The sequence below is a fragment of the Colius striatus genome, chromosome 27 (assembly GCF_028858725.1).
Source record: "Colius striatus isolate bColStr4 chromosome 27, bColStr4.1.hap1, whole genome shotgun sequence".
NCBI classification, from domain to species: domain Eukaryota; kingdom Metazoa; phylum Chordata; class Aves; order Coliiformes; family Coliidae; genus Colius; species Colius striatus.
Window position 1 is genome coordinate 3,445,338 of NC_084785.1, and position 26,273 is coordinate 3,471,610.

At 53.7% G+C, this 26,273-nt stretch overlaps 1 protein-coding gene across 1 annotated transcript; it reads left to right on the forward strand.

Annotated features, from left to right (window-relative positions):
* The first annotated feature begins 15 nt into the window (after positions 1 to 15).
* Positions 16 to 24,227, forward strand: GFRA2 (GDNF family receptor alpha 2). The gene is made up of 9 exons (XM_062015869.1): positions 16 to 308; positions 5,343 to 5,657; positions 8,659 to 8,742; positions 12,853 to 13,201; positions 22,076 to 22,185; positions 22,269 to 22,409; positions 22,494 to 22,669; positions 22,987 to 23,040; positions 23,245 to 24,227. The coding sequence occupies exons 1-9, from the start codon at positions 269 to 271 to the stop codon at positions 23,368 to 23,370; spliced, it is 1,395 nt and encodes a 464-aa protein (XP_061871853.1). The 5' UTR covers positions 16 to 268; the 3' UTR covers positions 23,371 to 24,227.
* Positions 24,228 to 26,273: the final 2,046 nt, after the last annotated feature.

The window sequence follows — 26,273 nt, forward strand, 5'->3', positions numbered from 1 at the left end:
CACAAGCGGCGGGAGCGCGGCGGAGCGCGGAGCCGCGGAGCGCGGGGGGATGCGGGAGGCGGCGAGACGCGCTGCCCGGCGCAGCGGCTGAGGGCCCCGCTCCGCGCCGGGCGGAGCACCCCCACCCCCCACTCCTTTTTGCAGCCCGGATTTAGGATCTAGCTGGACGCCTTGGGAATTATTTTTTGTGTGTCCCTGCTTTTTATTTTCCTTTTAAAACCTTTTTTTTTTCCCCTGCACACGTGGAGAAACGCGTGGATTTACTAACATGATCTTGGCAAACGCTTTCTGCATCGTCCTCTTCGTAGGTGAGTGGCCCCGGCGGGGGTGACGGCAGGCCGGGAGGATGGCAGAGGTGGCATGTCCTTCCCCTGAGTAAGGGGCTGCGGGGGCTGGAGAGAGGGACCGGCGCTCCTCCGAGATGGGCACTGCTCGGGGTTCCGTCTGCAAGGCGAGACAAGGATCTTAATTAGGGGCAACTTTATTTCCTTACTCTCTATCCAACTTAAAACGAGGGGACGGGGTGGGGGAGCCACAACCCCCGCCGCTCCATCGGGGCAGCCCCCGCCTCTGGAGCCGCGATCGCGATCCAGGGCACAAGGCGCTCAGCTATCGGCGTGCGGCTGCAAAGCACTGCTCGTCTGTTATCTCTCTCCTTGTCAGCCTACGTGGATTTGCATTTTGGAGGATATTTACCCCTCTCCCCCGCCCCGCACCCCCTCGGGTTTCCCAGCGCCCTCCAGCCGCCACTGCCGTGGCTGCCATCCCCCTCTCCTCGTCCTCGCTACTGCCTAGGAACCCGGCATGGAGAATCGGTTTGGAAAGTTGAGCTAATTGCATGTGCGTGTGCGTGGGGAATTGCTGTCCCCTTCGTTGCAATTCGTGCGCGTTGCTTTAGATCGTGTGTGAGTTACTGAGGAGCTCTGTGGCTCGGCCAGGAAGACAGCTGAGCATTTCTAGGGCAGCCTCCTGCGGAGACGGGGAAGGTGCAGCCGAAAAAGAAGGGGAAATCAGATCGTGGTGGGTCCGGGGTGAAAAGGAAGCAAAGGAAAAAGGTCCCTGTTTTGCCTCCCGCGAGGCTGGGCGCACGCAGGACCGTGTCTCGGTCATGTGCTGTGTCCTGCACCCTGCTGCCTCTCCACGGGTGTCTGCGAGCCCCAGCACACTGCAGCAGCTAGTGCTCGGGAGAAGTCTGCTGAGCTTGCCTGGGCTGGCACAGCATCACCCTGCCCTGCCGGGACAGGCAGAAGGGACAGGGAGCTGCTGAGAGAGACCTGAAGGCTGGCAGAGCAAACAGCCCTGCAGAGCATCCTGCGATGTGGAGCAGGGGGTGCAGGCAGAGGGACCTTCCTGCTCGGGATACTTGGCATCTCCAGGGAGGCCTCTGCTCCCTGGGTGAAATGGGGATGACGAGCTTGTCCTCTACCCTGCTCCCCAGCACAATCCACAGCTGGCGAGGGGAGGAGGTGCTGAGCTGCAGGGTGGAAACTGGCGCTTCATGTATCTCTGTGTGGGATGGGACACAGGCCTGAGCAGTGAGGGCTGAGCTCCAATTTGGGAGTGCCCTTCCCATGACCCGCCAGTGGCAGAATGTGCTGGGGAGTGTCAGGGCAGAGGGGCACAAGACCTGCTTCAGAGCTGAAGAGAGTGAAGGGGGGTGTGCTGAAGGCAAGAAGGGACACAAGTGACGAGATACCTGTCTGGGCAAGGGGAAGGAAGTGCTCAGTGTTGGCTGTGGGGGGCATATGGCCATTTGTATGCGTGTCTGACTTGCTGCTGGACATCTCAGGACTGAGAGTCAGGAGCACAGGGACCTTCAAGATGCCCCACCTAAGGCATCCAAACTGTCATTCACGCACCCTTGAAGGGGAGGTTGCATGAAAAGAAGATCCTCTGTCCCCGTTACTCAGGGCCCCAAAGGTTTTTATAGGTGAAGAGCGGGAGGCTGGGAAGGGAGACTGTCTCCTCTCCTCAGCCACAGGAGCTGCAACACCCTCAGCAGTGATTGCAGGGAAGCTGTAACCCCAGACTGAGCATTAGGGATGGGGTGACCAGGGGGGCTCATCCTGCTTCTTTCTGAAGCAGCCACCCATGGCTTTGCCTCTTGGTGAGGAGCCTGGGAGAGCGAGTCCCAGCGTGGAGGAAGCCTGACTCTTTACATCTGAGCTCTTCTTTCTGTTGAGCTAAAAAAGCCTTTGGTTGTGCAAAGCGATAGCTGCCACAGCGGCCAGGCTGCGAGGCTGCACCTTCCTCAGCAGCTTTTTTTTTTGGTAGAGTTGGGAGGATAAATATTTACCTCTAAAGCTGCCTGTGTCCAAAGGTCTCTGGCAGGACTACTAAAAGGAAACATGTATTACAACTAGGAAAGAGGCAACACAGGCTGATGCTGCTGGGGAAGCTGTGGGAGCGAGGGGAAAGCAGGCCATCGTGTTGTTTGCTGGCTGACTGTCAGAGGCTTGTGCATCTGCCTGCAAATCCTTGCTGTGCTTCCACACCCCAGAGACTGCTGAGGATTAAGTTTAAATTCTCTGCAGATGTTTTATTGATATGAGTTTAGTGAGTGTGTGTGTGAGGCAGTTTTTGGGTGGATAAAACCCCTCAGCCTGCCCCTCTGTCCCAACTCCCCAGCCTGAGCTTCTGCAGGGGTTTGTAGAGCTTTACCTGGCTTGGCAGCACCGTGAGCCAGGAGAAGAGGGCTCCAGGAGAAAACAGTGACCCAGCAGCCAGGGCTGAGTGTGCTGCTGGATATGGGGGGACTGAGCTGTCCTGTGCATGTTGTGAACTGCAGGGAAGGGCTACTCCTGCCCTTCCTCCTCCTTTGGGTAGCTTTGTGCCATGCTTTGTGATCTGCTGGCACTCCCGGCTCAGATGCATCGTGGGATGCTGCAGGCACCATCCTGGAGCTGCCAAGGGGGTACACAGCACCCTGCTCTCTGTGGGGCCATGGGAGCAAGATGGCAAAAGCTTGAAGCCAGGGCCAGATCACCACCACACATCCTTACTGGCTCCTGGCGGGTGGATTTGCTGTTGGGTGGATACAAGTGCCTGTCCCTGCATCAGGATGTGCTGCTGAGTGGGCTGGGGCCCCTCACAAGGATGCTCCATGCAGTCCAGCACCTTGTGCATAAGCACAAGGCTGTTTCCCTTCCCTGCCTGCTGGCCAGCACCTCTGTTCCCTGCCTGGGAGGCCCATGGAGCCAGCAGGTAGACAGCAGGGTGGCGGAGGAGAGGCTTTGGATGGTGTTTTGGGAATAAGCTTCATGGCATCAGCCAGAGTTGAACTGGAGCTGAGACTTGAGCTTGCTCAGGGCAGAGGACTCAGGGTGAGCACCAGATGGATCTGCAGCTGGGCTGAGTGAGGGCGACGGAGGACGAATGGCACACGGTGGAGCTGTGGGATGGCTCTTGATGCCTGGGAGCCGGTTGCCCCCGGGCTGACAGCTGCAGCAGGAGCAGGTTGTCCAGGCTGCTGTGCCAGATGCCTTGGGCTGGGGTTTCCTGGCATGTAAAAGTACAGAGCTGACCCCTTTCTACTCAAAGCACCAAAGCATCATCCATCTCATGGCGAAGAGCTGTCATTTCTGCCCTGAGGAGCATTTGGGGATGCCCGTTTCTCCTCCAGCAGTCCAGGCTGTGTGTCAGGAGTATACCTCCACCACTCATGGATCCTGCCTGCCTCCCGTGTGGAATATAATACTGAAAGGCCAAGGATGGCCTTCTCCAGGGACATCTGACACCCCAAATTGGATCTAACGTGGGTGTAGGGGCTCTGCACCTGCTCCTGGTTACTTGGACTCCCTTCAGGCCTCTCTGAACCCAGCAGTGTTTGTCCGGCGGCATCGGGTGAAGACCAGGACGACAGGATCTGTTCCTTGGCCTGATCGCAGGCAGTGAACATGTTTCCATGTGGGAGTGCTCCCCATCCTGATCCTCAGCATTGCCCCATCCCTCCTGCAGAACTGCTCAAGCCTTGAGCATCCCCTCTCCTCTCCCCACAGCCTGAGGACCGTGTCCTGACTCGGCAAAATGGGCAGAGATGTGCGTGGCTGCCTGCTCCCGTGGCCACTTACTCCCGTGGCACGCAGGAGGCAGGGGACAAGCCCTGCCTGTATGCAGCTGCCTGCGTGGAGGACTTGAGCACCTGCCAAGCCTGGAGGCTGCCTGCAGGTCCTGACAGGTTTGGGGGGACACGAGTGGCCCTTGTCACATACCTGTAGATGTCACTGTCCCCCTGCCATACCAGCAGAGTGGCCAGCAGTGTGAAAGGGAGCTGGAGGCTGAGGTTTGCTGTGCTCCCCGTGGTGCCTTGCATGTGACAGCAAGGGGAAGGGGAAGCTGCTGCCCAGGGCGCAGGGGCAGCAATGTGTGCAGGCATGGCATGAAGAGGGTTCTCTCTCTGTGTCACCTGCTGGGGGGGACGAACTGTGCCAGCACTGCCTGTCCCCTTTCCCCATGCCCCAAGCCAGTGGTCTTGTCTGGGACTGATTTGGCAAGAATCTATTTCAAAAAGCAAAAGAAAATGAGAAAATGATAGAAATAGCGTGAGTGCTGGGTAGGAGGGGAAGGGCAGGGCTTGCCAAGGCAGGGTCCAAGGAGCAGGCAGTAGTTGTGTGTTGGCAGGAGCCAACTGAGCTGGAGAGTTGCCATCCCGATGGCTGGCTAGCACAGAGGCATGCAGGAGGCTGTCCCTGGGGTGAAGAGTTTTTACCAAGCTGTAGCTGATCTGCAGCCTTGCCAAGCTCAAGTGCTCAAAAAGTCATGAGTCAGATATGCTAAAAATCCTGTCATGGGCTTGAAAAGGATGAGCTGCAAAACAAAAACCCAAACAACAGCAGGCACAGAGAGTTTGGATGGGCTTTCTGCTTGCCTTGACCCTGGAGAGATCATGCTTGGGGGTTTGTGTCCCTGAACACCAGGGCTGGAAACAAGCTGTGTTTATTTGCCTGTTTGGTTTTAATAAGAAACAGAGAGTCCTGTCTTGGGAAGCCCAGGGTTTGAGTTAACTCTCCACATTCTCTGACCCACGCACTGGGCCACATCACTGCTGCACGATGCCCTGTGACATCCTATTTGCTTGTCAGGCCACTGGCTGTATTGAGCTATGTTCAGCAGCCCCCAGTGGGGTTATGGCTGGGGACACGTCCAGGCTCAGTTTAGGCACGATGGAAGGATGCTCCTCACCTCCGGAGCAGCCTGAAGGTGGCTCTGATGCCGTGGAGTGCAGCTGGGGCACGGACTGACATGTGGGGTGCTGGGGAGGGGACGTAAGGGATTTTCCCCACCTGGTCACCCTCCCTCACCTCTCTCTGCCCTCATCTCTCCCTCCCCTGCCCATCGCCCAGATGAGATCCTGCGCTCCCTGGCTGGCCCCCTGTCCCCGCCGGGGCAGGACGCCCATGGCTGGCGAGTGCCCGTGGATTGCGTGCGAGCCAACGAGCTGTGCGCGGCAGAGCCCAGCTGCAGCTCCCGCTACCGCACGCTGCGGCAGTGCCTGGCCGGCCGCGACAGGAACACCATGCTGGCCAACAAGGAGTGCCAGGCAGCCCTGGAGGTGCTGCAGGAGAGCCCTCTCTATGACTGCCGCTGCAAGCGAGGGATGAAGAAAGAGCATCAGTGCCTTCAGATCTACTGGAGTATACACCTGGGGCTGACCGAAGGTACGGGATGGGGCTCCACGGGGTTGCAGCTGGGTGGAGGGTGCTGGAGGAGAAGGTGGTCCTGACCCACCTCAAGGTTGGGAAGCTCTGAGACCACCTTGCTGCCCTGGTAAAAATGGGCTGAGCAGTGCCCTGGGCTGCACGGGCACCCCAGGCAAGGCAGATGGGCACCCTTTTCTCAGAGCGCAGTGATGGAGGCTGGGCTGAGAGCTGGGGTCCCCAGTGCAGGGGGCTGGGGGCTGCCATTGCAGCGGGAGCTGATTGCTGTCATGGCAGGGATGTTGTGCCCGGGCATCTGGGTGCCCGCAAGCCGGGGCAAAGCTCATCTCCAGCTGGGCTTCCTTCCTCCTACTTGCCCCAGAGGAAGAGATACGCCTGTGGGGTACAGGGGGAAGTAAGGCTGAGGCATGGGCTGCCTCCTCGCCCTCCCAGCCCCCTGTTAGACCTTGCTCCAGTAGGGTTTGTGGGGTGGGGAGCAGCAGGAAGGGCTCACTGAGGTCTGGCCTTGCAGAGAGGCAATACATCGGAACCTGCCATAATTGCAGCCAGGTGAAGGAGTAAATCAGAGGCTGGAGCAGTGCACATAATTGAAATTGGATTTTGCTTGCCCAGGGCTGGTTTGTTCATTGAAGGCAGGGTTATGTACTGCCTGAAGGCAGGGACAGGCAGTGGGCTTCACCCACTGCCCCTCACCCCTCCTCAGAGGCATTGCCAGGGCTGGGGCTGCACTGGGGGCTGGTCCAAAGCTGCAGAAGGATCCATTACTGGGCTCAGAGGAAGGAACCAACTGTGAGGGACTCATCTGAGGCCAGTGCCGTTGCTGGCATGGCTCGCTTTGCTGTCCTATGGGCTCTACCCCTTCCTGCCACCCTTGCAGCTCTGCCAGTGCCCATCTGGCCTTGGACTGGAGAGGAGCAGAGACAGCATCAATTTAACAGTTCAGATCCCTTTAATGGGCGTATGGCTGTCTCTGCATGTGGGAGCTCTTAAATCCAACTCCAGCTTGTAAAAAAACTCCCTGTCCTGGAGCCCTTGAGTTGCAGCACAATCCTCACAAGGGCATTTGCCCACCTGGCTGGTGACAGCTTGTGAGCACACAGACCTTTGGGCACCTGTGCCACCAGCTCTGTTGGCAGCTCGGCTTCACTTAGACGAGGAGATCGGAAGAGAAGTGATTATACCAAGTCTTAAGGAGAGATAGAAGCTTTAGGGAGATCTAGCAGTTCACAGGTGTAACGTCACAAAACAGTGAGTATAAAAGCAGTGAGGAGCCCTCTTCTGCCTTCTAGCAGAGGTGCCGTGCCCAGTGGCCTCCATCCAGCCCCTTGGCTGTGGGGGCTAACCTGTCCCTGCCATAAAGGAGAACTGCTCTCACTCCAGCCTCGTTCCTGGAGGTTAATTGCGTCTCAGCGAGCTCAAGAAAAGTCCACTGCCCTTTTAATGCTCAGTAATTTTCCTAGCAAGCAGCAGGATTCAGCTACTGTTTAATTATTTATTGCATTGGCAAAGCAATATACCAGGAGGTTACAGTGTTTCCTAAATGCACTTTAATAAAGGTGCTATTTGTCATTGGAGCATTAGGAAACCCGCACAGGCAAAGAGGGTTAGCCTGAAGCAGGAGGACCTTGCAGGCTGCCCAGAGCATGTTTCCTTCCCTGTGATGAGCAGCAGCAGCAGGAGTTGCCCTTGGCCCCAGCACCCGTGTAGCATCACCCAGTGTCACCCTGAGGATGGTGGCAAGACCAGGCATAGGGTGATGGGCTGAAAACCCACGGCCACTGAGGATGGCCCAACTTGGCATCCCACTGGCCTCTCCCTGGCCAGCTGCCCAGCTCTGCCCTCCCAATTTCCCAGGAAACAGTGCTGCAGCAAGCCCTCTTGGATTGCTCCCTGCCTCTTAATGAGCTTGTTTTCCAGCACAGGGTTTCAAGTGGTTCGTTAATTACACAGGATAAATGCTGATGCCTTGAGCTAATAATAAATCACGCGTGGGCTGGAGGGTCTGGGCTGCCCGTGGCCATCCCTGGGGCAGCCCCGGCTCGCTCACAGCGAGGGCTCCTGGGGTGGGAAGGGATCCTGCCCAGAGGGCTGCCCGGCACCATGGGGATCGATGCTCGGGGCTGCTGGTCAGCCTCTGACCAGGGCTTTCAAAGTCCAGCCATTGATTATTGTTTAAATGTATAATTTATTATTTTTTGTAATCTGTGGCTGCTGGAGTTTGAGGAGAACGTTTCCTCTCCTGAGAGCCCTGGCTGCCTCTCTTGAAATCAGCCTTGTCTGGAGTTACACGAAGAGCAGGCAGCTAAAGCGTGTGGGTTTGCACTGAAATCAAAGATGGGAGGGAAAAGATTTGTTCCCAGCCTGGGTAAAGATGGACTGTGCTCAGGTTCCCTCTGGAAAGTGGTGCTGGTGGTGGATGAGCCCCTGGAGCGGAGCGTGGGTGGATCAGTGCTGGGGATGCTCTGCCGCTCCAACCATGGGCTCGGGTCTGTATCCCCCCACTGAAATATTTCCATTCTCCCAAAGTGCACCAGAGGCAGAGCACAGTGCAAAACAACCTTCACAGTGGTTATTTAGGCAGATGCCTTTGTGATTTTATTTTCCTCTGTAACAATAAAACAAGCCAATGTTGAGCACACATAGACCCAAAACCTCTCAGCTTGCAGCTGGCCCGGGCTCTGAGGACGTAGTCACCAAACATTGACCTTTCAAATCCAAATCCCCTCAAGTCTTGAGGTCAGTTTGAACACAGCTGCTGCCAAACTGAGCTTGCACAAGGAGCTGAGCCTGTGGCAGGACCCAGCAAAGCAAGAATTAAGCTGAGCTGGCCCAAAATGGGCTTTTCCTCTTTGCTGCAGGGCAGTGCTTTGGTTTTCCCACCCCCAGGGGCAGAGGCAGGGGGTGCCTGTGCCTGGCTGTAGCCTCGGTGGTGGCTGAGCTTATTTGCTGTGGTTTTTAATTTGCTTTTCCTCTCCCTTCTCTTTCTTCCCTCCCACTATAGGAGAAGAATTTTATGAAGCTTCCCCCTATGAACCAGTCACCTCTCGTCTCTCTGATATATTCAGACTTGCTTCAATTTTCTCAGGTAATAAAAGCAACGTGCTTCCGCTGTTTTATCTTCCCTTGCCCGTGAACATAGACCTGCTACTGAGTTCCCTGGCAAGGAAACTCTGCAACTCCCTCCCCTGGGGACTGATCCTTTGCTCCTCCAGCTCCTATGACCACTCTCCTGCCTATCATCTTCTCCTGTCGCTGCAGATCTGATCTCTTGTGCATCAGTTAGGAGTGACACAGATGCTGCCCAGGATACTGAGCCTGATGGAGAGATGGGGGGACTGGTTCCTGAATACTGCTGGGGTTTGATGCACTTTGGGACAGATCCTCTCTGTTTCAGACCTTCCCAGTGGGACAAGACATTGCTGGGAGTGGGCAGGGGCTGAGGTGGGGATTTGCTTTGGGCCTCTGCCCAGCAGCAAGGCAGAGCCCTGGGCAGTAGCCTCCTTCTTGAGCTTCCCATTTCCCACCAATCTGTGGGATTTGGGTTTTGATCTTTTGGGCTCAACTTCTTCCAAACATGGGCTTGTAATCAAATAGCTGAGGTGGGCTGGAGAGCCTGTAATCTGCTTGTTTGCCTTGCTGTCCCCTCACACAGCTGCGTGTCACAGCATGAGGCAGGGGAGGAGGAGGGCACCAGACCCTCCCACTGCCCATCCGTCACTCCATGTGAGCCTTTTGTCTTCTGGAAGATTTGGGACCATCAGGACACACTATATGAGGAAGCCAAGGGGAGAGGACCCTGTTTACTGTCCCTTCACTAGGGTAGCTGGCCTTGAGCTGAGCTATGGGATGCTCCTAGGAGAAGGATTCCGAACCCTTCGGAGCATCTCTCTCCCTCCACATCCTCCCCCAGGAATCCAAACTCTGCCACCATCCTCAGGAACTTTTTTAGACATCTATTTCCATGACAACCCTCTGTGCTGATACCCCCCACCCCCCTTTTCGAATTAGGTCAGCAGTGCCTTGGCTTTTCCGTGCTCTTTCTCCTCTTCACCTTTTCCCTGAAATCCACCCACTACCGTGGGGCTTTGGAGGTCTCTGTGTCCCCAGACCTTGCAGGGTGCACACGGACAGAGGGTGGTGGCACCTCGGGGACCCCGCAGCGATGGTGTGCCCCTGGGCTGTGCAGCCCTGCCTGCAGCCACCCCAGCTCACCTGGGGACACCTCCGAGGATGGCTGTGATGCTGTGTCCCCTCTCTGTCATCACAGCCAGGTTTTAGCTCCCGCAGCGAGTTTGCCAGGCTCCCCCAGGGAGCTTAGCAGTGGTTCAGGATGACGATGCCACCCCCTCCCGTCTCCTGCACGCTTTTTTGGATTACATTAGCGTCAAGGAAATATTTTATCTGCTGGAAAGTATGAAAAGCGAAGTGTCTGGAGTGGGGGATTAAATGCTCATGGGTTGATTTATTCATAAAAGCAAAGCGAGAGGAGAAGGAAGCCAGTCTGGCAATTTTGGGGTGGGGGAAGGGGGAGAGCTGGCTGTTGTTATGTTCTGAAGGTGTGCTGTGGCCATTGGAATGGTGTCGATGCTTCCACCCCTTCCCTGTGCCCCTGTGCGGGGCTAGAGCGGTGGTGAGTAGCTGCCCCCTGGGACCCTCAGCCCTGACCTAGACCCCAAGCGATTGAAACAAATGAGCTGTTAGTGCTGTTTTTCAGTAACAAGGCTGAGGCAGAACACTGCTAATTGCCTGTGGGAATACTGGAGGGATTACCTTACCTTTCTGGAAGGAAGGAGCTGTGTAAACGAGGAGGGCTCTGATGCACACAGCTACACTCTGCTCATGCCCTCAGTGGGCGGACCGAGGGGCTGGTGGCATGGCCAGCGAGAATCACAGCCCTCCCCATTCTCAGAGCTTCATGCTGCCAGACTCTCCCGTAGATCAGAGCATCCTGTGCTGGTGGTGAGGATGCTCTGTGATGCTATGGGGTGCTGGAGCCTGCCCTGTGGAAGCCAGGGAAGAAGAAAGGGGGTCTGGTTGGGAAACCAGCCCCATGCTGTTTTTCTGCCTATGTGAGTAAAACCCAGAGAAAAAAAAACTGAGATGAGTAGGTGCCAGACCCCTAGACTCAGCCCACACTGAATGGCATGTGCATCAGTGCTGCCTTCCCTGTCACCCTTCTCCTCCTCTTCTGCCCTGACCCTGTCCTGCACCAAGAGGCCAGGCAGAGCCTGCTGAGGGGATGGCTGGTGGCACCAGTGTGATCCCCTCCGTGTCTCCTTGGCCCCCATTTCCTTCTCACCTCATGAAATTTTCATGCTTGTGCTTTATTAATGAGCTCCCCAGAAACCCTGTGCTTTCAAGCATCAGCTCTATTAAAATGCATCCAGGTCCCTGCAGGTCTCAGGCAGGGCAGGAGCGATGCTCTGGGGGTTTAGACAATAAGCCAGCACTTTGCACAGATCCCAGGCTTGTACCAGAGCTGTGTGCTGGAGAGCTGCTGTACTGGCTGTTAACCGCTTGCAGGGCTCAGAGCCAGGACAGTTGTCAGCACACCGGCGTGCAGAGAGTGTTCTGTGCATTCCCCCAAAACCAAGAGCTTGTCTGGGCGAGGAGAAAGGAAATCCATGTGTCCCTCATCCTCTGCAAAGCGTCTTTTTTACCCTTCTGCTCCTCTGACTTCAATGTCCTGAGCTGTCTCCATCGTCAGCCCTTGGCTGATGGGGCCCCACAGCACTGTCCAGGCTGATGTGAAATGGCAGTTGCTGTCCCATCCCTTCTTTGGGTCTTTGCTACACAGGGAGAGTGTGAAGGTACAAAAGATTTGCCTTCACCTCCCTTCTCTCCGGCTTTATTCCAGCCAGACTCCACGAGGAGCAGGGAGGAGGATACAGCCCCCGGCACAGTGCTGGTCCACACTCACCATCTCTCTGCTCAGGCAACCTTTTTTCCTCTTGCACTATTTTTCAAGGCAGATCTACTTATAAATCATATAGTAAGGAGTGTTCACTTTACATATGTCTTATCGAACTCCCTTGTTCCTGGCAGATCTCTGTGGGGGCTGTTCATCACTGGGATGAGGCATTTGGCATTTCAAGGGCTGTCTATGTACAGCTTTGCCCCCCTGGCTCTGGGTCAGGGAACATGAGTGAGGTTTGTATGGGACAGCACCAGCTTGGCTTCCAGCCTTGCCTTTTAATTGGAATCCCTTACCACAGGCAGTGCCATGCTGGCAGCTCCTGGCTCTCAGGCTCACACCAAGTTGTTTAAGACCATGGGAAAATGAGACAAAATTCAGGTCAAACGAGCTCCCAAAGTGCTGGTCACCTGTCTGTGGGCAGCTGGGGAGGCAGAGAAGGCAGGGCAGGGAGGATGCTCACCCAGGCAGCTGCTTGCCATTTGCTAATTTGCAGGGCCCTACCAATATGCCTGTTGGGAAACCCTCTTCAGTGCTGCCCTTGGTCTTGGTTAGTAGAGGAATCCGTGGACTTGGCTGAGGTGCAGAGGGGAGGAAATTAGAGATGAGAGGGCTGGTGCAGTCAGGTGGCTTCTAAAACAGCACCTGGATTGCTGAGAGCAATCCATCATTTTGACTTTAAAAAACCAGACAATTCAGCATTTGTTCCCATGTGGTGGTTTGGCTCCGTCCGTCCTCTGCCGGTGTTTGCTGATGTCTGGGGGTGGGTGTGGGGTCTGGCCAGTACCTGGCTCTCAAAGCAGCCTTGTCCCCATTGTCCCTGCCTGGGCAATGGTCAGCTCTGGGTGGGGGGATGGCTGGGGTGACCCAGTTTTGAGGAGCCCCAGGAGAGAGTGAGGGGTTAGGGGGGCCCTGGACAACTCGGATGATGATTCTTTGCAGCAGGCTGAATAATTAATAATTATTCTTTGAATAATTGACAAGAAGAAGAAATTGCAAATTCACGGTATGAATTATGCACTGAAGGATCTCTGACCAGGTCGTGATCTGCATTAACCCATTCCATGCTGGAGGAGGACCTCTAAGTCCTGCAGGGAGATGGGGTTGAAGTGGGGAGAACCAAAGCGGTGCATTCTCTGCTGCCAGTGGAGCAGGGTCAGGTCATGCCAGAGATGCCAGGGCTCACACAAGTGCCTGCCCCACAGCATCTTCCCCCACCTGAGGGTATCTTCCCATCTCTCTGTGCCATGCTCAACCTTTCTCCCTCTTGCTTTCTGGCAGGAATGGACCCCGCCACCAACTCCAAAAGCAACCACTGCCTCGATGCAGCCAAAGCCTGCAACCTGAACGACAACTGCAAGCGCCTGCGCTCCGGGTACATCTCCACCTGCAGCAAGGAGATCTCAGCCACCGAGCACTGCAGCCGCAGGAAGTGCCACAAGGCTCTGCGCCAGTTCTTCGACCGCGTCCCCAGCGAGTACACCTACCGCCTCCTGTTCTGCTCCTGCAAGGACCAGGCCTGTGCCGAGCGCCGGCGGCAGACCATCGTCCCCTCCTGCTCCTACGAGGACAAGGAGAAGCCCAACTGCCTGGACCTGCGCAGCACGTGCCGGACGGATCACCTCTGCCGGTAAGGGCTGCACCAGGCTCTGCGGGGGCTGCTCCCAGCCCGGCCTCGTCTCAGGGGGAGAGGGTTTGTGCCGGGGTTGCAGCACTTTCCTGTGTGACTTTGCTCCAGGTTTATCAATTGCATCATCCCAATGCCATCTGGCACATGATGGCTGGGTCTCCTCCAGTTGCAGCTGCATTCAGGGCAGGGTTAATGGTTTTTGTCTTCTCACAGAGAGGCTGAGGTGTGGCCTTGAGTTTGACCCCACCTTGTTGTGGGGGAACCCATGGGCTTGTACAGGGCTGCGTGTGGTTTGTAAGCATGAAAGCTGCCAATTAAGCCCCTCGCTGAGTTCTAATCTGCTCCAAAATCCCCAGTGCAAAGTTACAGCTTTGGCCTTCCCATGCTTGACCTGGGAGGCTGCAGTGGGGCACAGTACTCAGCGTGGGGCAGAGATGTGGGGCAGGACCAAAGCAGCAGAGATGAGGCTGCCCTTCTGCTGTGAATGCTGGAGCTGGGTTCCTGGTGATCATGGTGGTTCTGTTCCCCTGGGACTGCTCCAGCTCCCCACACTGTGTGGGGGCTGAACATGCACAAGGCACCATGGGCAGCAGAGCACCCAGGTCCTGCAAGCAGCAGAATCCCTCAGCCTGCTTTCAGCATCCCCAGTGAAACTTCATGGCTGGTGAAATCCACTGTTTTTCCCATGGCAGAGCAAAGTTGGGAGATCAGGCTTTTGTTGCATTATGAAACTCGTTATTCATATGGCAAAAACCTTCCTGTCACCCTCCAGGGGCTGGATCAGCCTCACAAAGAATGTTTCCTTCAAGGAGGAGGGTCTTTTTGCCATCAAGGTGATGGAGTTTCCCAGAGCCTGTTGGTGAAATAAATAAATAACACAGCTTCAGGTCTTCCTCTGTCTGCAAGTGAATGTGTTTGAAACGTGGGAATGTGGCTTTTTATCAAAAAGTAATACAATAAGCCAATGTCTATGAATAAAAGATAGCAGGGCTGTGCTGAGTCGTGGCCAAATTGATGGCAGCACCTCTCTGTCGGTGGGCCTGATGCTTGCTCAGACACCGACTGCTGCGGATGCCTCCACTCATGGAGGGGAGTGACCTGTGTTAGTGGTGTGTCGGGGGCACCGGCGAGGCCACAGAGCTCACGAGCGTTAATTGTAAGCACGTTTCTGCATTAAATGAAATGTGCTGCTTCTGGTGAAGCAGCAAAGGGAGAAGCACGTGGCAGCTGCTTTGGCTCTTTGCTCTGAGTTGGAAATGCGTTTGTCCAGCAGCAGCGAGGATCCTGCCCGGCTGGGGAGGGGTGGCCCTGCCTGGGGCCTCTTGCTCTGCAGAGCTCCCAGATCTAGCATTTGTTCATGCTTTCAGCTTTGGGCTTGCAGAGCTCTGCCTTAACCTTGACCGTTTTCTCCTCGCCGGGAGGCATTGTGAGGTTGTTCATGGATGCACTCCTTGGATTTGGGCTGGCAAGAGAAGGTCCCATCCGCTCCCCTCACACAGCTCTGCCCTGCCCCGTTCCTCAAGGCTTGGGCAGGTGGGTTTGTTCCAAAACCCCATTAAATGTGTGTTGGCATTAACCAGGCTATGTATAAATAGAGTGTGCAGGCTTTGTCTTCCTTCTCCCGGCCACTGCACCCACCAGCTTTTACCCAGGAATAACCAGGCATAAACCCCCCTGTGTCGCATCATCCCAGGCTTCTGAAGGCCAGGCTGGGGTCTACCGTGGGATTTCCCATCAATGCCTGTGTTTATCAGGCCTTATCACGGACTGACGCTTGTCTTCCTTATCAGCACATGGGACTGGCAAGGGCATTGAACTCAGAAGCAGATTGGCAAGCTGCTCTGAAACCCAGCGGTGACAGGAGATGAGATAATGCTCCCGCACGGGCTGCGAGAGTAATTAAGCCTCCTGGCTGAGCGCCTAATGAACAGCGAAGCCCTCGGAACAGGGTTAGGACTTTGCAGAGAGATTTCTGCTGCCATCTCGCCATGGCCAGGACTGAGGGGTCTGCACCTTGCAGGGGTGGCTGCTCCTGCAGGACACAGCCCCCTGAAGCCATGCTGTTTCCTACCCAAAAGAAGCAGAAGAGTCAGGGAAGGGGGAAAATTAATGGTCCAGTGTAGAAAACAGAAATACTGGAGGTTTTTGTAGCTTTCTGCTGCTGCTCTCCAGCTGCAGAGGAATGGTGGTTAAATGGTCTTTGAACACCAGCTCCTGTCCCATCAGTGGGCACAAAGCTGGAGAGATAAAAGCCTCCAGCTCTCCTGTCATGACTGAGAACAGTTCTGCAGGTGACTGTTTTCTGAATGCTTTGACGTGGAGTGTTTTAACTACTGGGCAGCATCTTGGCATGGAGCAGGGGCTGCATTACCTGGGGGTCCCCGTGGTTAAGAGGATGATACTGTGCAGCCCCTCTGTTCTACACTGCTCTTCTGAGGGCACGAAGGGGCTGGAATTTGCCCCCCCAAGCTCCCATGGGCTCAGGTCCCGGTCAGGGCAAGTACTCAACTTGTGCCCTTCCAGGGAGTAAGGATCAGGATATGGGTTATTCTGGGCTCAAATCTTTCCTCTGTACAAAGCAACTCAAATGGCCTTGACCTATGAGGCTGCTAAAAGTCCACAGTGTGATGCCCCAGCCCCCAAGCCCTTCGCTGTGCTCCCGGCCGCGAGAGCAGGAGCAATCAGGCTGCGATCGCTGCAATTTGTGAAGCTTTTTGTGCCGGAAAAGCTTTTCACAGCACAACCGAGGAACCTGACAAACTCCCTGCACTTTGTGTCTGATTGCAACGGACAGGTTTTAGCTCCCAGAATATAAAAACCTTTTGCAAAACACTAACCTCAGCTAAGGGGAAAGGGAAGGGAAGGGGAGAAAAGAGCTGATTTCAGCAGCTGCAGTTTGCTGTATTTTTCATCTTGCATCAGCAAGTCAGGAACACAAATAATCTGGTCTTATATGCTTCAGTGATGCTGGTGCTGAAGAATTTCCCAGCCTCCACTGGCTGTAGCTCCTCAGCATCCAAAAACAGGGTGATGTTTCATTTGCCTGAGTTTTTTCCCTGTTTTGGGTGTATTTGTGGCTGAGAGAGGGTTGGATGCTCCCCAGTTCCTTGCAGGACCCCTGTATCTCCGTGCACTGGTGAGGTGCATTCCTGCAGGGCAGAAGCCATCTCTCTTTGATGGGGGTTGGGGGGCTAATTCAGGATTGATGGCCTGGGGAGGGGAAGTCTTGTTCCTTCATCCAAGGGAGACTTGACTCCAGGCATGTGTGTGGGAAGGAGCAGATCCAGGCTGGCTCAGTATTGATTAAACACCAAACACGAGAACAAAATGCTTTCCCCCCCACCCCCAACCCCCATGTCCTCATCTTCACGCCCTTTGTTTAGCACAGACAAACTACCATCTATAATGGATGTTTCCTTGATAAACAGCCGAGCGGCAGCTCAACTTTCTCATTACGCTGTGTAATGAGAGTGGCTCAGAAGCATGGCTTGGCTGTCCACATTGCTGTCTGTGGGAAGAAGGAGGAGGGAAAAGTGCTCCTAGATTTAACAATGTCTCTGGGAGCTGGCAGGGAGGAGCAATGGGCACAGGGCATGGCTGCTGGGTCCCCAGGGTGGGTGGCTGCCCCAGGGCTGGGGCTGCAGTAACCTGCCGGGGAAACCCACCAAATCCCACCTTAACTCAGCAAATCTGCGAAGGTTGATGGCTTTGGTTTCATGATGTGGTGGGGATAGAGGGAGGGGGCTACGTGGGACAGCACCCCAGGGCACTGCTCCCCAGGGACCCTGGGGGCACCGGTGTGCAAAGGCAGCTGGAAGAGATCCCTGAGCTTGCTGTCCGCCTTGCTCAAGGGGAACCGCGCTCTTAACGCAATAATAAGTCGATTTGCACTGAATAATTAAATAGAGAGCCTTCATAAGTATTGACTTAATGTGACAGCAAGTCTATACTGACTCAGGGTTTGCTTATGTAAACACAATCTCCTGTTCGGCTTAGTTAGCGGTTCAATGAAATAGAACAGTCCTTCAATTAAAATCAAATGATGCGTGTGTTTAATTCTTCCCTTCTCTTAGCGGGTAATGATAGGGTTTGAGCATAGGGAGAGGATGGGGAAAAAAAGTCTTTCAACTGCTCTTATCTATGATGAATCAAAATGCAATGTCACAAAAATACATATGGATAACTAAACTTCTTAATTAACTGCTCCGTGCTTAGCAGTTGGTCTGTTGTCTGTCCTCGGCTTTCCCCCTCTTGATGGCTTAGCTCTGCCTGCTCTAATTGGGGGATTTCTCCTTTGCTTCTCTCTGGCTCATTCTGGCTTTGCCTCGTCCCTGCTGCTTCCATCTCTCTGAACATGGGGTGGCTTTGGGAGAGGGCACCAGTGCCCATCCTACAGAGAGACACTGTGCTGCTGCGGGGGGATGTTTTCTGCCAAAGGCAGGAATAAAGCCGTCCTGGCTCATACCAGAACAGATGACTCCATTCTCCAGAGGTGGCAGATAACTTTTCCTGGATAAAGCAAATATTTCCATTGATCTTCTACCTTTTTTTTTTTACCCCTCTGTGAACTGCTTACTCGCTTTGGCAGAAGGTCAGACAGAAAGGGGAGTTTTGCTCCAGTTTCCCTGATTTCTTTAGCTGATCCCCATCCCCAGGGCTCTTTGAATTACCTGGCCACTGTTCATGATGTTTGAGGCTAATTTTTTTTATCTCAGCATCTCCTGGCTTCTGAAGCATTCATCGCCAGCAGGACGAGCGAGCAGAGCGAGTGCTGGGAGGAGGATGCCCAGCGGGCCCACGGGCTTTTCATGTCTTGCTGAGTTTTTGCATGTTGTCGCAGCTTCTTGAACATCCACCGCTCTGCGGGGGAGGGAGAGACGCATTTCCAAGCCGCCTCTCAACGCTCATGTCTATTAAAGCCATTTTTCCTTGGTCCCTGTAAATTGCCTGTGAAAAACACGACTTGAGTAATCGCCTCATCTCGGACATTTTCTGCATGAAATATTCACGAGGCTGATACTGTTCACTTTGATGAGTGGTGAGTTATTACCAGAGCCAGGCTTGGACTTCTCACGGGCACGTGGTGATGGGAACAATTAGCACCCAATTAGGCACCTTGCATCTGTTCTGGGGATTTTTTCTGCTAAAAAAATTGCAACGCACCAACAAGCGGAAAAAAACAATCAAAAAACCCTCTGCTGTGTAGGTAACTTTTAATGTCACAACGAGGGTGTCTTGCTGGCACTGGCAAGCTGCTTCTGAATTTCTTCATGATAACAATGCTGGGAGATGAGTTAGCAGCCAGGAGGTGATGGGATGGCCCCTGCAGCAATACACAAAGTCCCCTAAACAGGGGATAATGTACGTGGGCTGCAGGGACTCGGGTTCTTGGGAGGTGTCTGGAGTGGCACAGGGAGAAAGAGAAATATTAAAGCCCCTAGATCCCTGGGACTGCTTCCTCTTGGCATCATCCTGCTCTTTTCACCCGGAAATCAAGCGTGTTTTCTAGATGCATCAAAGAGAATCAGCTTGTAACCCCTTAACTTTGAAGTCCAGCACTTGGAGAGGGTTTGGGGTATGATGTATGTGTGTATATATATAAATAATATATTTTAATCCCTTTTTCAGTCCTTATGTTTTCAACTTGGAGGCCTTTCAGGAAAGCAGTGTGCTGGTTGAAGCTCTTCTCTGCAGCTCCCCACACCACCATCCTCCTTCCCTGTCCCTGACCCAGCTGCCAGCCCAGGTCTGGCCTTTGCAGCAGAGACTGGCCAGACCCACCTGCTGTCTTGAGCTGCCAGCTGGCAATTTGGCACCAATTCCTCCTGTTTCTGCTAAGATGGACTTGGCTCTCTTTCCTTTTTTTTTTTGCCTGGGCACTTAAAAAGCAGAAATCTGAGAAGCTATGGGCTGGCTCCAGTAAGGTTTATTCCTGGCAGTTAGAGTCTCATCCAGCAACTGCAAACTTGTTGTATACAACGGAAAGAGTGACATCTGGCTTGGATATTCTGGAAAGATTACCAGCTGGCTTGTCATGTATTATGAAAAGAATAACATTTGCCTTAGAGGATGCTACAAGCCAGGAGCAGGACCCCAGGGAGCAGTGTGACAAATTTTCGTGGCGCTCAGTGATGAACTTGCCACAGTTCTTTCAGAGAACTGACGTGCCTTCGCCTCTAATTTGGGGAGAGGGGAAATGCTGTCGGAAACTTTATTTATCTCCTGTGGAGGGGAGGAGGAGGGAGTTCAAATACCTTCCTGCAACAGAGATTGTGTGAAAGGAGCAAAGTTGGAGCTTTTCTGCTCTGCAACATCCAGCTCAGGCTCTTCTCTCTTGCTTTCACCTTGCAAATGAGGAGCAGCAGCACTTGACCCCAGGCTGGTTTTGGCTGCAGGGAGGGCTGAGCACTACAGATGTCCCCTGGAAAAGCTTTTCTGAATGTGCTGGGCTTTGTGCACAGTTCTAGTGAGGGAGACTAGATGTTGAGAGCTCAGCATCAGCCCCAGGAACGGGTGCAGGATGGGAGCCCCCAGCCTCCCTCTCTGTACTGGTGTTGTAAGGAGCTTTTCTTCCCCCATGTGCTAAATTACTAAGGAAGAAAATAACATGGGTCTGCTGAAAATAAGGCGCTCCTGAGATGAGTGAGTTTTCTTTTCAAGAAGAAGAAGAGGGATTAAGTTGGCTCCCTGTCTCACACATGCCACAGGGGAGCTGCAGAATCCCGTTTTTTCCTGAAATCGGTGCTTTAGCCCAAGCCCATCCTCCTTCGCCATGCAGTGGAGCAGCCATTCCATGCAGCCCCTGTTGCATCTCTCCCTGAGGCTATGTCACTTTGTTATTGCTATTTATTAGTACCCAAAGGGTGGAAGAGTGTGGTGGTGCCCGGGAGTCCTGCCTTCTCGTCTGGAGTGCTTGAATAACCCAGATGAAGAGGCTGACCTTGCCCTGGAAATGTGCAGCCTGTTGGGAGGCAGTAAGTGGGTCAGGCAGCTGATGTAAGTGGGAAAATAATCCAGTTTGTGCCGCTGGCAGCCTGTCAGCAGGGAAAAGCTGAGTGCAACCTGTGTGCTCAGCCCTGAAAAGAAGGTACCAAGGGCATGAGTGGCTCTCACCAAAGCCCTGGCTTACCTGGGCAACTCACTGTGGGGTGATGCTGGGGTCCCCAAAGGACCAGGGAATCTCCAGAAGAGGCTCAGCTGCTCCACACAAGATGGTTGTGTTGGGGACTGTGAAACTCTGTGACCTGGAAAAGGCCCCATTTGTGGATGGCTGGAAACAACAAAAGTTTCCAGGAAACTGCTCTATTCCCATATGGAGCATCCAGTGATCTGGTCCAGCCTCAGGCAGCTGTGCTTTATTTCCTTGTTTGTCCTTTCCCCAGTACATAGCCCAGGAAAGTGCAGTGGCCTTCTGGCTGGGGGCTTGGCAGCAGCATCTCTGCTCCTCCACAGCTGCATTTCAGTGGTACCTGTCCCCTGCTACCTCAGTTCACTTGAGATCTGGCGTGATGAAAAGCACTGGGTGGATGGAAGGTATTGCTGCAGATCCCTTCTATTTCCTTCAATCACTGCTTCATTTGTTCCTTCATTGAGTTGGATCCAAACCTCCTGAAAACAAATAATTCTGAGTTAAAAAAGCAAAAAATCAAACTGCAATTTCTCCCCTTTATTTTCATCTGTTCTTATGGCTTTAGGCAGGTACTGATGGGTGATTCAATCACTGGTTGGACAAAGATGACATTTAATTAAGAAGGAAGGAAAAAGAAGCTAAAAGACATAATGTATGCCTTCTTTTTATATGAAGTATGGAAAAAAAGAGCTGGAGAGATTGTCTGTGGTGAAATGCAAGGTCTCATCTACAGTGTCAGCAACTTGGCTGCTTTGCAGCGATTCCTCCCCAGGACTGAGATCCAGCATGGGCTGCAATTCAGCCTTGTGTCTCTTTCTTTAATGACTAAGTCAATTTGGAAAACTGCAGCCCATCCGTCTGTTCACCTGGTCCATCTGTCTGTTCTCTTCTATATCCTTCCCATTTCTTGATCCTTCTATCTCAATGACTCTGTTCATCTCAAGTCCTCTGAGCATCACGTGGAAAATGTGGGGTTGTGTCAGCAGAGACAGGTTTCCAATACACCAGGGAGTAACGGTGCTTCCGTCACTCCTGGTGCTCTTTCTGTGCATTATGCCAAGCAGTGAGAGAAGATGAGAAGGGGTAACCAAGCCAGTAATTGGGTTAGGAGTGGAAATCAGCTACTCTACTCCTCTCATCCCTTCTTTATTCCTTCTGATCCTACTGCTGTTCTCTCCATCTCTGCTTTTTCTGGCTTCAGTCTGCCTGCAGCTCTGAGTCTGGCAGGAGGGCAGGCAGGGATGGAGAAAGAGGGCAGGCAAGACACGAGCATCTCAGCCCCCAGGGTCTCTGCGAGGCTTCCCTTTGGTTTTTTACCTTCTCAACTTCAAAAGAAGAAAGGAAAATGTAAACCCCAACCTCAGGCATTTTAATTGCACTCTAAGCTTTAACATTTCAGGGAGAAGATAAAAACAAGCAGTGAAATTTTACAGTCGTGTAATGATGCTGGGAGCCGTGTGGCCAAATGAGGTTGTGAAGTTTATGGTGTGCTGTCAGTCAAGCAGCCCTTGGAAAGGGCTGGGGACATGGGGAGTGGTACAGGATGGAGGACTGAGGGTCCTGCGCTCAGGGGCTCGTCCCCAGTGGGAGGGTGGTACCCAGTGCCCACAGACACCCCTCCCTTGCCCATGACCCTGCTGCAGGCTGGGGTGACTGGGGGTGAGACAAGAAGTTGCAGCTCCTCAGTCTAGATCTCATTTAGATCTTCTCTCTGTCCCATTTATCCTCTTGCTCTTTGCACCCAGGTCCCGGCTGGCTGATTTCCACACTAACTGCCAAGCCTCCTTCCAGTCCCTGACCAGCTGCCCTGGGGACAACTACCAGGCGTGCCTGGGCTCCTATGCTGGGCTCATCGGTGAGTGCCAGGGGGGCGGGATGGTGAAGGGTTTCTCCCACTGCAGCCCTTCATCTCTCTTCCTTCTCCTCACCTGAGAACAGGCTTTGACATGACACCCAACTACATTGATGCCAGCACCACCAGCATCACTATCTCGCCCTGGTGCTCCTGCAAAGGCAGTGGTAACATGGAGGAGGAGTGTGAGAAGTTCCTCCGAGACTTCACGGAAAACCCCTGTCTCCGTAAGACACTTCCTTGTCCCCTTTCTCACCCTGCCCCATCACTGCTGGGCTGCAGCCTCTCATAAACACCTCCTTCCCCCCCAGGAAACGCCATCCAAGCTTTTGGCAATGGCACCGATGTGAACCTCTCCCCCAAGAACCCTTTGCACCCTGTCACCTTGCCACCAAAGACGGAGAAGAGTCCTGCCTTGCCAGATGACATCAATGACAGCAACACCATGTACGACACGAGCGTCATCACCACCTGCACCTCCGTACAGGTAGGACCCAAGCACAGTTGCTGCTGCAAACTGAGGTCGCTGGTCTGGACCTTTAATGGATCCATCATTCAGGAGATGAGCCGCAGACTGTGGGCAGCAAAAGTGGATGGACAGTGCATGCGTCTCGGTCTAGATGCAGTGTTGGTACCCAGGTGTCTGGCAGGATCCAGCCATCCCTGGTCAGGACACTGCCCAAGGGTCTGGCATGGGGAAGGGAGGGATCCATGCCCTTCCCATCCTCTTCCCTCACTTGGCACACTCTCACCTGCACAGGCTGCACGTACCTGCCCTAAGCCTTCCTCCTCTCTCCTTTCCAGGAGCACGGAATGAAGCTAAACAAATCCAAAGAGCAGAGTCTGTGCTACTCAGAGGTATGTTTGGGCAGGGGGGAGTATGGGGAGGGGTTGCTGGCGCCAGGAGCTGTTTCCTACTGCAGATGGCTTGGGAAGGACAAGCACTGTGATGGGAGACCACTGGCTTCCCTGACCAGAGGGTCAAAAAAGGCATTTTCCAAGTGTGGATGCTTTCTGGGGCAAAAAGCCCTTGGTGAAACCCTGCTCTCCCCTCACCCACAGACCCAGCTGACCACAGACATGCCAGACCAGAAGACATTCGTGGACCAGAAGGCAGGCGGCAGCCGACACTGGGCGGGCTGGATCCTGCCCCTCATGCTCACTCTCCTGCTGACGCTGGTGTTATAGGGGACGAAGACAGCGGCCGGCGGGACGGGGACGCTCACTCTGCAGTGCCCGCCGGCCCTCGCCCTGGCTCCTGCTGCGGCGTGGGGAAAGGCAGGCGGGAAGGACATCCTCGTGCTGGAGACTGCGACGCTCACACCCCCGGGGGATGCTGAGCCCCAGCGTGCTGGACAGCAGGAGGACCCTCACCATGCTGGGAAAATTCAGTGGTTTTCTTCCTATTTTCATTTTTCCCTTTTTTTTCCAGTCTTCTATGGTGCATTGGGTTTCTTTCCTAAAGCGGGAGCCCATAGCTCGTGGTGAAATCCCTGTGCCCTGCCATAGGGGATCCAGAGCTGCGAGCAGCACCAGGGAGGGAAAACAAGTGTGGAGTAGAGTTTTGGCAAAGAACCTTGCGGGACCCATCATCCTGGGTGCCCAGGAGTGGCTGCAGGGACAACGAGGCTTCTGTTTCGGAGCACCCTGGAGCACGACCACGCGTCAGGAGGCTGTTCCGCCTCCGCCCAGGGGACTTGCTCCAGCTCTTGACGTTGTTATTGGGGTTTGGGGTTTGTTTTTTCTTTCCTGTGGTTGGCGAGAGTTTTAAAATGGAAGAGAAAAGAAACTACTGTTCAAACATTGTGAGATTGTCCCGATGTTCTCAATCTGTCACTTCGAGGGGGAGAGATTTCCCTTTCTTTTTAAAACCTTTGTTCAGTGGAGTTTGGGTTGGGATGGGACCTGACCCATCAGTGGCTGGAAACCTTTCTATGTTCCTCTCCGTTTTCTTTCTTTTCTATATACATATACAGTGTATGTATATAACATTCACCTATAGCTGCATACATGTATGTACACACATAACCACAGACATCTACAGTGTGGCTTTTTTTTTAATTTCCTTTTTTTCCTTTGTTTTTTAAAAGAGAAAAAAAAAAGCTCAAATGGCAGCAACGAGTTTAAAATGTATCACTGTAAAGTTTATTTTTTTTAACAATGTCTATAATGGAAAAACAAAAATAAAACCAAGAACAAGGAAGGAAGCAGCACGGAAAGCATCCACCTGGGCCCGGGTTTGTGCTCAGCCCTGAGCCCAGGGGGAAGGGGGCTCCTCAGCTGCAGAAACGCAGGGATTTGGGTCACTCTGAATATTTTGTGATGCTAGGAACAATTCCCCGACTGTTTTGCTCTGGGAGACAGGCAAACATTTCAAAGGAGCTGACACGTTCCCGTGTGGCAGGGGTTGTTTTTGAAAGTACCATCCCCTTCCCTTAATGTCTTTTTGGGTTGTTTTTCCCAAGCAACCTGACAGTGCTTAAAGCTGAAACGAAACGTTGAGATTTGGGTCACACAAAACATCCAGTTTCTCAAATATTGTTTTTATGTCAATGTTTTTCTACTCTAGTGCTTGTGCCAGGGAGCAGAAACGTCAGCTCCCCTCCAGATCTGCACGTGAAAAGAGGATGTCAGAGGCATCTCAGGGGCCTGGGCATGCCAGAATGTGAACTGAAAGACCAGCTGGGCTGCTTGTGAGGAGTCAGGCCCTGGGTGTTAGGGGAGGGAGAGCTGAATATTCCCTTTTGCAGCATGGAAAAAGAGAAGACAGTTGATGTGGAGGTTGGCGTGGGGAAAATAAACATGTCACGTCTCTCACAGGAGTCACATTGCAAACCCAGGCTGCTCTTTCCCATATTCTCTCCTCTAACAGCCAGGAAAATGACAGCTCGGAGCTAGAGAGCCAGATGTGCTGGGCAGTTTGGCACCAGAAGAAGCATCGAGGCATGGAGGGTGGCGTTTGAGGGGTTCTTGGGGTCCCTCATGGAGGGGTGAGCTGAAATCCCGGGGGCTCCCAGCATGGACCCTCTGAGCACTGGTTCTGTTTCTTTAGGGAAAGAGCTGTAAAACAGAGTGGAGATTGCTTTTCTTTGTGGTGCTTTGGTTTCCTTCTTCCCTCAGGAAGGCTAGAAACGCTCAAGGATTTTCCAAAGGGAGTGTGATCTCCTTTGCTAGGAAAGATCGGGGAGGAGTGTCTCCATCAGGTAGCTGATGCCACATCTGCTGCACCTGCACCCCATCCACAGGGGATGCCCAGCCTCCTCCCTGGCGCATCTCAGCCCTTCCAGATAAGAAGGCATAAGCTTTGAATGAGCTTTAGTTAAGTGTTTGGGCAGTGTCTGTGCCCTCTCTGAGCCTGTGACCATGCTGGCAGGGTGAGAGGCAATGCAGTGCAGAAGGGATGGGGAGCACCCCAGATCCCAGATGCATCCCCGCCACTGTGTCCTAGGCACAGAGATTGTGCTGGATTCTGCTGAATATTCATCTGTTCAGGATGAAGGCATTAGCCGTGCTGATAAGCATGGTGCCTTCATCTCAGCCTCGTACCTCGAGCTGCTGAAGGCAAAGCTCTTCAAGGTGGAAGTGCTGATCCCAGGGCTGGAGACACTGAGCCTGAGAGGCAAAATCCCAGCAAGTTATCCTCCCAAAGCCTTGCTAAGTCTTTCTCTCCAAACACAAAGCCTTTCCTGGAAGGCAGGCGAGGGGACGAGACTCTGTCTGCTTGGGAAGTGACAGAAGGAGGCTGTGGGAAATTGTTCTGGAGGATGCGGCGGAGCTAATGCAGCGTGTGAAATCGCTGCCTTTCCTGCTGCACGAGCTGCGTGATGGATACGAGGATGTCATCTGCATTTGGAGTTGTTTTGGGAATGGTCCTTTCTGAGGAGCAGCACAAATGGAGCCGTATGGGTCTGGGGGTCTCCAGCCCCTCTTAGCCAGAGCCAAGTATCATAGCCTTTGGATTTGGAGAGATCCCCCGTGCTGGAGGGATGTCTGGGGACCTCGTGCAGGCTCTGCTGGGGCTGCCTTGCAGATAGCAGCATGGATGGGCCTGCTCCGGGCACAGGCGAGCAGGCATCAGAGATGGTTGCTGA

What these genes read in the sequence shown, in the direction of transcription:
- GFRA2 (XM_062015869.1), top strand. Translation starts at nt 269, where the DNA reads ATGATCTTGGCAAACGCTTTCTGCATCGTCCTCTTCGTAG. An exon ending in CACGGAAAACCCCTGTCTCC is followed by an intron (nt 22,410 to 22,493) that starts GTAAGACACTTC and finishes CTTCCCCCCCAG; the next exon opens with GAAACGCCATCCAAGCTTTT. An exon ending in CCACCTGCACCTCCGTACAG is followed by an intron (nt 22,670 to 22,986) that starts GTAGGACCCAAG and finishes TCTCCTTTCCAG; the next exon opens with GAGCACGGAATGAAGCTAAA.